The sequence below is a fragment of the Caretta caretta genome, chromosome 4 (genome assembly GCF_965140235.1).
Source record: "Caretta caretta isolate rCarCar2 chromosome 4, rCarCar1.hap1, whole genome shotgun sequence".
NCBI lineage: Eukaryota > Metazoa > Chordata > Testudines > Cheloniidae > Caretta > Caretta caretta.
In genome coordinates, this window is record NC_134209.1 from 72543709 (window position 1) to 72555776 (window position 12068).

The following is a 12068-nucleotide window of genomic DNA, read 5'->3' on the forward strand; positions in this document are numbered from 1 at the left end:
TATAAGGTGTATACAATATAGTTTAAAAGGTATACTGTTGTATATTTATATAATAGGCTAATTTATCTGCTCTTAGATGGTCCAGTGATATTTATGAACTTGCACATTATGTCAAGTGTTTTTTTCTCTAGAAAGCTATAATTTCTGTGATAACATGAGAACACAGATGATGTAACTAGTTGTAACCTGTAAATTAACTAAAGCCACTGTGTTACATATGCCCCTTCCTTTCCCTTTAGAAAATTAGCACTAGTCATATCTGTTTCTTTACAATTGGATCATACCATTATGGCAATATATATAAAAACTAGTGAGTCACTGAATCCATGCAAGTTTAGAATATAAATAGAGATATTAAACTGATATATTTAGGTCTACAATTAATTACAGACACTGGAGAAATCTTACTTGACCTAGAGGTTGTTTATTGTCTTTGACATTCTAAAAAGTTTGTTAGAGGATTTCTTCGGGCTTGGCATATCAACAACAAAACTGTAAAATGCTAACTTTCAAACAGGCCCAGTTGCTTGTTAAGCTGAGCATGAACAAACAGCAGTTTCAATTCACTTTTGTTTTTAAAAATAGAACATGTCATTTTGCCCAACTTAGCTAAATTCTTCAAATGTAGAGCTCCTCAGTCCACAATAACTTCACAGGTAAAAGCCCTTCTTGTGTACAAAAATAACCTCTATTCAAAAAATAACATTTGGAATAATTTACAACATAAATAGAACAGTTATATTTTCCACAGAGGTCCCCAAAAGAATGGAGTAAGAGAGCACAGGCTCTGATTTTTTTTAACTCTTAGTAAAAGAGAAAGCTTCCTCCAAATTAGAGACTAACCAATTTATTTGAGCATAAGCTTTTGTGAGCTACAGCTCACTTCATCGGATGCTCACGAAAGCTTATGCTCAAATAAATTGGTTAGTCTCTAAGGTGCCACAAGTACTCCTTTTCTTTTTGCGAATACAGACTAACACGGCTGTTACTTTGAAACCTTCCTCCAAATGTGTCACTGTACTGTGACATTAGCCTTATCCTATCAACTGCATTCTGGTCAGCATTCACATTCCCAATAAAGATTGTTTCTTGAATGGATTTTCTCTGGTCTCAAATATAAAAACACAAAATGAGATACATACCTCATGGTATTTTTTGGTGACTTTGGTTGGGACGCATTGGCACTCATTGCAAGTATGGTGACAGCAGGCACAGTTTCCACCGCAACGTTTAACCAATAGACATAGTGGCCAGAAGATGGTGTCAGTTCGCTTCAGCTCCTCCCTCAATGACACAGAGAAGTTGCGAGGAGTACAGCTGTAGAGTCGCACCTCCTCCTTTAGAAGATTCAGATCCACCACTGAAGAGCAAACATATCTTTCTGTGACTTGTCTTTCAAATGCCATCAATAAACAAACACACTTGAATGCTCTTGTAGCTTCTCTAAGGAGTGCAAATCCAAGGCCTCCAGAGCCACTGCAGACCAGATCCTCAATGGTATTTAAGTGTCTAAACCCCCATTGACTTCTGTGGGAGTTCATTTCAGTGGGAGTGAGATACTAAAATATTTTAAGGCGTCTGGGCCTGAGAGCTTTGCCATTGTGGAACTTACACAAAGTGCGCTTCAGCTCCTAGGCTGCAATACCGGCCTTAGTGTGGCTACATTCCCAGGATTCGCCCTCTCCTCAACCCCAATGTAATTTCCCTGTCAAACTACTGTACTGACACAGGATTTAGCCTGTAAATTAAACTGCAATACACTAAAGCTGTCTGTGGATTTTTATTCTACTTCATTATTAATAAGGACTGGTAAAATCCACTGCAATTAAGGAATCTTGCAAACATCTTTTTTTTTTTTTGAGTTTGTAAAACTTGTTCAAAGTGTGCAAACATTGTCTTCATTATATTTTCAATGCATGCTTTCAGCAAGGGAGATTCAATTGAAAGGAAAAACAAAACCTATTTTTCTAGCTAAAGCCTAATCATGGAACTTCTGGAAAGCTATGCTTACATCAGTGAATGTCCTATATACAGGGTGTGTGTGTATATATATACATTTATATACTTACTATATATTTACTATACATATATATACACAGAGGGAGAGCGAGAGGGACTTATAAAATAAAACAATAATTATCAGAAAAGTGTTAAGATTTTTCTTTTGTCCCCTCCTTGTCCCTTTTATAATCAGTCTGTCTGTGTCAACCTGTGTTGCCTCTCTCCATGCCATTTTCACCGTATTTATTTATTTATTCATTCTTGCTCCTCCCACTACCCACCCTCTGTCACCAAAGTGGAACTCAATAATATTCCTCCGTTGAATCAAACTTTTAAATCTGTTACATTTGAGTAAGTTCAAAACTTGGTAAAACAAGTTAAGCCATCTCCACCACACATGAAACTTCACTATATCAGTTTCCTTATAGACAGGTTCCACTGTAGCATCTGAAAGTTTTAGCATGTTGAGGGCTGAACAACTTATGGAAAAACCAAAAATAGGGCAGTATACTTCTTGTTCCTCTTATTCTATGGGCAAGAATTAATGGACCTTAAAAAGGGAAAATGCCATTCTTTAAAAAAACTGGGGTTGGTTTTGTGGAACATTGAACACATTTTATTAGTGCAGGCTTTGATGAAAAGCACTGTAATTTGGCTTCTGGCAGAAAAGGAGGTTATAATGATCTGTGATATTTGTACTGATTCCTCCCCCCCAAGGAATAGATGCAATGTGTAATGGTATCGCCGATTCTTTTCACTGGTGGGTTAGCAGCATTACATTTTCATCTTTGTATACACCTCTGCCAGTGTGGCTATTGGAAATACTGAAATAAAAATCTCAGACGAACTAGCCCTGACATTTAAAAATAACCCTTTTCTAGAGGACCTATGATAGAAACCTGGGGGAAAAAAACAACCTCAAATCATCCGATTTATACTACAAATACATTCATATTAACATTTGGTAAAAAGAAATCCTTTGTGTACATTTCTAGTGGTTCAGGGAGGGAGAAAATAATCCTGGAACAGATTACTTCAGTTCCAATTAAAAATGTAACTACTGAAAATGAACAAAACAGAAGAAAGAATGTATGTATTATTAATCAATGGTTACCTGCTCCTTTTGATAAATACTGATTGGCATGTATTCTTAATGGAAGATGGTCTCTGGTTTCAAATGGACTAAATATAATTTCCCCACCATTATCCTCATGGCCATATCATGTTTTCTGGACACTGTCAGCTAATTCACTATATGCCAAGATGAGATGGCTTAACACTTTGTTTTTCCTTTTAAAGACGAACATGTGAAGAACATGTACTGCAGTGCAACTATAAACCGGTTGGGCCAATTGAGGGATAAACTGGCTGCTAAACTAACTGATAACAACAGAAAAAAGAACACAGTGAGAACTGTTTGCCAATTCCTACCCCCTTCCCCCCCCCCCCCCCGGTGTATGAGGAAGTAACCCTTTGTCCACTTTAAAAGAGTCATTTCAGTTCTAAGATGTCCTATTGGGAATTTTCTATGTTCAAAACCACCATGTTAAATGTAAAATAAAGCTGCTATCATTACTACAATGGGCTAGCCATTACCCACACATCAAGAAAGACACAGATCTTGCTATAACAATCCTGCAATCTAAAGGTTAAAATACAGTTATGGGATTTTGTACTCATTGTGGCTAAGATGAGAAGGCAAACAAATTATGTTTGTATTAGCTAATAATACAATAAAGTGTAATATTAATTGTTTGCCATGGCATGGCAATAGAGGTGCAGACAAATGGAGTATACTTGCCTCTTCTGGTCATCAGCCTGGATGTGCCAAGCAGGACAAAGATATTTTTGTTTTTAACCTTGCTGCAGGCAGGCTTACTTTGATGACTTTCAGAACAAAGTAGGGTTTTTTTATCACTAGTCTCTCATCCTAGAGCTGGCACCAAAGAAAGCAGTGCTGTCCCATAAAAATAATCATCAGGTAGGAAAATATGTTTTTCCCTTGGCATGACTGTCACTGTCATAGAGGGATGGTTCTGACTAATAGTATACCTAACTTTAGTGAGTGAGAACTAATCACTCAGCCAGAGGGAACAATAAACCGGAAAAGAAAGGTTTAAAGAGGAAGGTGGGAAGGCTGGCACTGGATAACCTCTCTTCAGCAATAGCAACCCTTGTGTTGCTAAGGGAGAAATGCTTTATGCACTCAGTATTCAAATCCTGAAGGGGCCAATGTGCTTGGTGAAGGTGTATGTATTGTATCACGTGGCCATTGAGCACAGCTTGTCCAAGGAGATCTATTCCCCTTCCCAGGAAGTGGTTACTGCTATAGTGGAATGGTCTACCGTTCAGGAGAGTAAAGGAAGCGATAAGGAATAGACTAGATGAATATTGGATCTTGGGTCTGGGTATCTGCTGCAGAACTTGGGTGTCTGGTGGCTAATGCTTTAGGCAAACAAGTCATGGATGAAATCTGTATGTTGCCTGCAATCCATGACAATTCCACTTGGAAGAGGGACCTCAAGGATGTTCCTATGAATAATGGATGGATCTGGGTTCTGTTGAGAGTAGTCAGCATGGATGTTCAGATGGCTCAGGATATAGAGGGTTTTCAGAAACACCAAGTGTTTTTCAGCAGGGATTTCCTCTTGGTTCCTACCCTTGATGGTTTAAATAAGCCTTGAGAGTGATGATATAGGACCTGATAAGGATTTGTTGCAGGCTGTGGCCTTCCCCAGTGGAAGGAGAACTAGTTAGCTCTCCCATAAATACAAGATACCGATGTTGAGCCTTCACTCTAAATTTGATCACTTTCTCTAAAAAGACATGAGAAAGCTGTAGTCCCCATTCCCCCATAACAAATGTGATAAAGGGAATTTAGTAAAACATGACAGGGATGTAAGGGGTGGCCTAGTTCATTTTAGAAATAACTAAGTATAAAATTCCAAATGGAATCCCTGGAATCACCCCCAGCATTGATCAACAGTGGGGATTTGCTGGCTTCTTTCAGTAAGACAATCCAATGGTTCGGTTGCATGGGGAAGCTGATACTTTTTAAAATTCATGTCTGGCCCCTTGCATGCCCAGTACAAAGCTCTTCCATTCAAACTGGAACCTGTGTCACAGAACAAAGACCATGATAATTGCCACTTTCAGAAATCAGGTCTCTGTGTGTGAATGCTCCAATGGAACACTGGATTAATTGAGGAAAGTAATTTCAGGAAGCATCCAGAGCAGTCACCACACTTCTGTAGCTATTTCTGACTTTCAGCCTGATTATAAACAGTGTCACATGCTCCCTGATCCTCTGAAGTATCTGAGCCACCTGAGGACAGACATCAGTATAGCAGATCAGAAAAGCCTTTCTTTCTCTGAAAGAATCTCAAGACTTGAGTCTGCTGTCTAGTTCTCCCTTGACAGCTATGTCTTTCCAATGCAGCCTTGTATGTCACTTATATGAATATTAATATCATGTCAGGACCCAGTCTTGTGGCTGCAATTCCACTCCAGAGCCTTTCAAAAATTCCTCACGTGTGCCCTGTCCACATACTGGCATACAAAAAGATGTGTGTGTTGTGATGGATTGTTCAGTCAAATACACTGAAGTCCTGCCTTTCCTTCTGTGTATTGGACTGGGCACTTCATTCCATTCCTATCAGGTTATGTTTGGCTCCTAAATGAACAATCTGATTTTCAAAAGTGCCCAGTGTGCAACAGCTCCCACTGAAGTGATTGATATGAAGCCAGCCTGCCTCCCAGGGTGGAGAAAAAAAATTCCTAGAGAAAACAGAGGAGGGAGCAGAGGAAGGGGAACTAGACTAGGAGAACTTTTTTGGAAGGGATATGTGTGGTAGCAAAGAGGGGAATGGTTTTAGCCTTGTTGGTCCAGGCAATAGTCCTGGGCTCAGAATCACTTTACATGCGGGGAGGGGATGAGTGCTGCACCTAAACTGGGAATGGGGTGCCTACAGTGCAGGAAAAACTCCCAATCCTGCCAGCAGTTTTCTGCTGAGATTGAAGTGGTCTGCTGAAGTGGAGAGAGAGACAGACTGTAAATCACAGGCATGTCAGACTTATAATAAGGGCTGAAGGGCAGCTTTTGGACTTCCTGACACATTTCTTTGGCTTGCCTTTCTGCTCCACTCTGAAGATCTTCTAAAATGGGGACCTGAACCAGACACGTCACATGCTTCTCTTAGCAAGGCCAGAAGCAAGCCAGGTGGAAGGATGGGGGGAGGCTACTGCAGGGAGTTCAAAAAGGATAGAGCTTGGCACAAAAAAATCTCATCCTCCTGCCTGACACCTCCTGCCTGAGCAACAGCAGAGTTACATGCCCATTTGCCTATGGCTATTACTGACATGTCATGGGGCACCGGGGGTGGGGGTGGGGAGGGAGGAGAGTGGGGATTGTTCAAAATGGAAATTAAATGGATTATCATTTTAGAAACAAGTTGGAGATGGGTTTGAACAAAGCCCTAGATCCAAACACCCCAATTCTGGAAGGGTTCTGAACGTGAACCTAGACCCAACATTTTCAATTCAGTATATTTTAGTGTGCTTTATTGTAACAACAGAACTTCTGAGGTGTTGAAAAGCTTCACATTCAGCTTCTAGTCTAACAAAGTATCCAAGGTATACAGCTTTTATATCACACCATTCACCCTTGCCCTAGCTATCTTCCTATGTAATGCACTTGCATTAAAAGGTCTGTGACAAGTTTGTCCAGTGCTTATGTAATCATTTCTTTGAACTGTGTGAATGAAGCTCTTATTTTTTCAAAGAGTATCTGTCTGTCCAAAATGTATTTTAACATACTGTGGGCACAAAACTAGATGACAGAATGTATATATTCCCTTAAAATGTTTACTTAACCATAATTTCCCAAGTGAACTAAGTTACAATACCTGTTATAATGTACTTGGCTTTCATTCATTTATCATGGTTGACGCAAAAGTCAAAAGTTCTTTTTTAGCACTAGCTCAGAAAAAATGCAGTTTTTTCCCCCCAGAACCAAGATATTACTGAGCAAAGAAAGAAAGAAAGAAAGTGATGCAGGTTGGTCTAAAATAAAATTGTATTTCAAAATAATGTATCTTCATTAGTTTATATAATTTAAATATACTAAGTTCACATCAATCTGAAATTAATTGCTTTTTATAACTGAGGCTATAACTTTCTAACTAATCTCCAGAGATGTGTACTAAAAAATACTCCCTCTTTCCCAAAGCATTGTACCAGCTAGATCCTGGTCTAAATAAAGCCGGGGGGGGGGGGGGAAGGGGCAGATTTTCTCCTGCAGGTGGAGGTTGGTGTGTGTGTGTATGTGCATCAGGGACTTGGTTACACAGAAATGCTCTCAGTCGCATAGGGGATTTAACTGCCCCTACAACAATAAAGGATTGGCATAACACACCTGCCTCTGGCTCTTCTTGTCCTTTACCAGGAGTGCAAGGAGCAGAGGCACATGGTCTCAGTATAGACATATGAACAGGAGGTTCCCACACACCAGGGGAATAATCTGCTTAACATAAGAACATAAAAATGGCCATACTGGGTCAGACCAAAGGTCCATCCAGCCCAGTATCCTGTCTACCAACAGTGGCCAATGCCCAGAGGGAGTGAACTTAACAGGTAATGATCAAGTGATCTCTCTCCTGCCATCCATCTCCATCCTCTGACAAACAGAAGCTAGGGACACCATTCCTTACCCATCCTGGCTAATAGCCATTAATGGACTTAACCTCCATGAATTTATCCATTTGTCTTTTAAACCCTGTTATAGTCCTAACCTTCACAATCTCCTCAGGCATGGAGTTCCACACGTTGACTGTGCACTGAGTGAAGAAGAACTTCCTTTTATTTGTTTTAAACCTGCTACACATTAATTTCATTTGGTGGCCCCTAGTTCTTATATTATGGGAACAAGTAAATAACTTTTCCTTATTCACTTTCTCCACACCACTCATGATTTTATATACCTCTATCATATCCCCCCCAGTCTCCTCTTTTCCAAGCTGAAAAGTCCTAGCCTCTTTAATCTCTCCTCATATGGGACCCGTTCCAAAGCCCTAATCATTTTAGTTGCCCTTTTCTGAACCTTTTCTAATGCCAGTATATCTTTTTTGAGAAGAGGAGACCACATCTGTATGCAGTATTCAAGATGTGGGCATACCATGGATTTATATAAGGACAATAAGATATTCTCCATCCTATTCTCTATCCCTTTTTTAATGATTCCTAACGTCCCATTTGCTTTTTTGACTGCTGCTGCACACTGCGTGGACGTCTTCAGAGAACTATCCACGATGACTCCAAGATCTTTCTCCTGATTAGTTGTAGCTAAATTAGCCCCCCATTATATTGTATGTATAGTTGAGGTTATTTTTTCCAGTGTGCATTACTTTACATTTATCCACATTAAATTTCATTTGCCATTTTATTGCCCAATCACTTAGTTTTGTGAGATCTTTTTGAAGTTCTTCACAGTCTGCTTTGGTCTTAACTATCTTGAGCAGTTTAGTATCGTCTGCAAAGTTTGCCACCTCACTGTTTACCTCTTTCTCCAGATCATTTATGAATAAGTTGAATAGGATTGGTCCTAGGACTGACCCTTGGGGAACACCACTAGTTTCTCCTTTCCATTCTGAAAATTTACCATTTATTCCTACCCTTTGTTCCCTGTCTTTTAACCATTTCTCAATCCATGAAAGGATCTTCCCTCTTATCCCATGACAACTTAATTTACGTAAGAGCCTTTGGTGAGGGACCTTGTCAAAGGCTTTCTGGAAATCTAAGTACACTATATCCACTGGATCCCTCTTGTCCACATGTTTGTTGACTCCCCCTCAAAGAACTCTAGTAAGATATGATCTCCCTTTACAGAAACCATGTGGACTTTTGCACAACAATTTATGTTCTTCTATGTGTCTGACAATTTTATTTTTTACTATTGTTTCAACTAATTTGCCCGGTACTGACATTAGACTTACCAGTCTGTAATTGCCAGAATCACTTCTAGAACCCTTCTTAAATATTGGCCGTGCATTAGCTATCTTCCAGTCATTGGGAACAGTAGCTGATTTAAAGGACAGGTTACAAACCATAGTTAATAGTTCCGCAATTTCACATTTGAGTTCTTTCAGAACTCTTGGGTGAATGCCATCTGGTCCCGGTGACTTGTTACTGTTAAGTTTCTCAATTAATTCCAAAACCTTCTCTAGTGATACTTCAATCTGTGACAATTCCTCAGATCTGTCACCTACAAAAGACAGCTCAGGTTTGGGAATCTCCCTAACATCCTCAGCCGTGAAAACTGAAGCAAAGAATTAATTTAGTTTCTCTGTGTTGACTTTATCATCTTTAAGTGCTCCTTTTGTAGCTCAAATGTCCAGGGCCCCCCCTGCTTCTGATGTACTTAAAAATCATTTTGTTATTACCTTTTAAGTTTTTGGCTAGCTGTTCTTCAAACTCCTTTTTGGCTTTTCTTATTACATTTTTACATTTAATTTGGCAGTGTTTATGCTCCTTTCTATTTACCTCACTAGGATTTGATTTCCACTTTTTAAAAGATGCCTTTTTATCTCTCACTGCTTCTTTTACATGGTTGTTAAGCCACAGTGGCTGTTTTTTAGTTCTTTTACTGTTTTTTTTAATTTTGGGTATACATTTAAGTTGAGCCTCTATTATGGTGTCTTTGAAAAGTGTCCACTCAGCTTGCAGGAAGTGAGCTGTAGCTCACGAAAGCTCATGCTCAAATAAATTGGTTAGTCTCTAAGGTGCCACAAGTACTCCTTTTCTTTTTGCGAATACAGACTAACACGGCTGTTCCTCTGAAACTCTAGTCACTGTACCTTTTAATTTCTGTTTAACTAACCTCCTCATTTTTGCATAGTTCCCCTGTCTGAAATTAAATGCCACAGTGTTGGGCTGTTGAGGTGTTCTTCCCACCACAGGAATGTTAAATGTTATTATATTATGGTCACTATTTCCAAGTGGTCCTGTTATAGTTACCTCTTGGACCAGATCCTGTGCTCCACTCAGGACTAGATCGAGAGTTGCCTCTCCCCTTGTGGGTTCCTGTACCAGCTGCTCCAAAAAGCAGTCATTTAAAGTATCGAGAAATTTTGTCTCTGCATTTCGTCCTGAGGTGACATGTACCCAGTCAATATGGGGATAATTGAAATCCCCCACTAGCATTGAGTTTTTTATTTTGATAGCCTCTCTAATCTCCCTTAGCATTTCATCGTCACTATCACTGTCTTGGTCAGATGGTCAATAATAGATCCCTACTGTTATATTCTTATTAGAGCACGGAATTACTATCCATAGAGATTCTATGGAACATTTGGATTCATTTCAGATTTTTATTTCATTTGATTCTACATTTTCTTTCACATATAGTGCCACACCCCTGCCCTCCTGCACGACCTGTTCTGTCCTTCTGATATATTTTGTACCCTGGAATGACTGTGTCCCATTGATTGTCCTCACTCCACCAGGTTTCTGTGATGCCTATTATATCAATATCCTCCTTTAACACGAGGCACTCTAGTTCACCCATCTTATTATTTAGACTTCTAGCATTTGTATACAAGCACTTTAAAAACTTGTCACTGCTTATTTGTCTGCCCTTTTCTGATTGTCAGATTCTTTATAAGAATGTTTCTCATCTGATCTGACCCATACTTTATCCTCTTCCATCCTCTCCTGACTAAAACCTAGAGAATCTCTATCAATAGACTCTCCTCTAAGAGAAGTCTCTGTCCAATCCACGTGCGCCTCTGCAGCAATTGGCTTTGCCCCATCTCTTAGTTTAAAAACTGCTCTGCAACCTTTTTAATGTTAAGTGCCAGCAGTCTGGATCCACTTTGGTTTAGGTGGAGCCCATCCTTCCTGTATAGGCTCCTCCTATCCCAAAATTTTCCCCAGTTCCTAATAAATCTAAACCCCTCCTCTCTACACTGTCATCTTATCCACTCATTGAGACTCTGAAGCTCTGCCTGCCTACCTGGCCCTGTGCATGGAACTGGAAGCATTTCTGAGAATGCCACCGTAGAGGTTCTGGATTTCAGTCACTTTCCTAGCAGCCTAAATTTGGCCTCCAGGACGTCTCTCCTACCCTTCCCTACGCCATTGGTACCTACATGTACCACGACCACTGGCTCCTCCCCAGCACTACACATAAGTCTATCTAGATGCCTCGAGAGATCTGCAACCTTCGCACCAGGCAGGCAAGTCACCATACAGTTCTCCTGGTCATCACAAACCCAGCTAACTATGTTTCTAATGATCAAATCTCCCATTACTAACACCTGCCTTTTCCTAATGACTGGAGTAACCTCAGTGCGAGAGGATACCCCAACATCATTTGGAAGGAGGGTCCCAAGTATGGGAAGGTTTCCCTCTGTTCCCATTGACTGCTCTCCTTATCTGGGCCTTTCATCCTCCTTAACAGCGCAGGGGCTGTGTGACCGGAGGTGGGACAAATCTACAGTGTCCCGGAAAGCCTCATGAACATACTTCTCTGCCTCCCTTAGCTCTTCCAGTTCCACCACCCTGGCCTCCAAAGCCCGTACACGGTCTCTGAGGGCCAGGAGCTCCTTGCACTGAATGCACACATATGCCACCTGCCCACAGGGCAGGTAATCATACATGCTACACTTAGTGCAATTAACAGGATAGCTCCGACTCTGCTGTTGGGCTTCTGCCTGCATTTCTCCTACAGTTACCTAGGTTAATGATAGGGTGTTTGTTTAAATCAAGAAGTTTTGATTATAGTTTAGTTTAAAGGTTTTAAAGAAGGCCAAGTGTACCTTCTTCTTGCACCATTCATGTAGCATAAAAGAGCTGTAATTAGGCTGCAGAATGTGGCCCAATGATTACTCATTGATTTTTGTGGGAGTAAGACTGGACTACTTTTTTTCACTGCAATGCACTTTTTACTGTTTACTATGTATAATATTCAAAAGGAACTTAGTTTTTATATATGAAAATACTTTGGAATACAGAACCGAATTTTGTTTTTATCTACATGGAATAACTCCTTTGACCTAACAGAGGTATTCCAG

The 12068-nt window shown here is 40.1% G+C and overlaps 1 protein-coding gene across 1 annotated transcript in view; it reads right to left on the reverse strand.

Moving 5' to 3' along the window:
* The window catches only part of PDGFC (platelet derived growth factor C), a 267306-nt gene that overhangs the window by 2147 nt on the left and 253091 nt on the right, over nucleotides 1–12068 (reverse strand). Inside the window, exon 5 of the mRNA XM_048847495.2 lies at nucleotides 1143–1360. Within this exon, the coding sequence (XP_048703452.1) occupies nucleotides 1143–1360 (218 nt within the window). The remainder of the gene's footprint in view (nucleotides 1–1142; nucleotides 1361–12068) is intronic.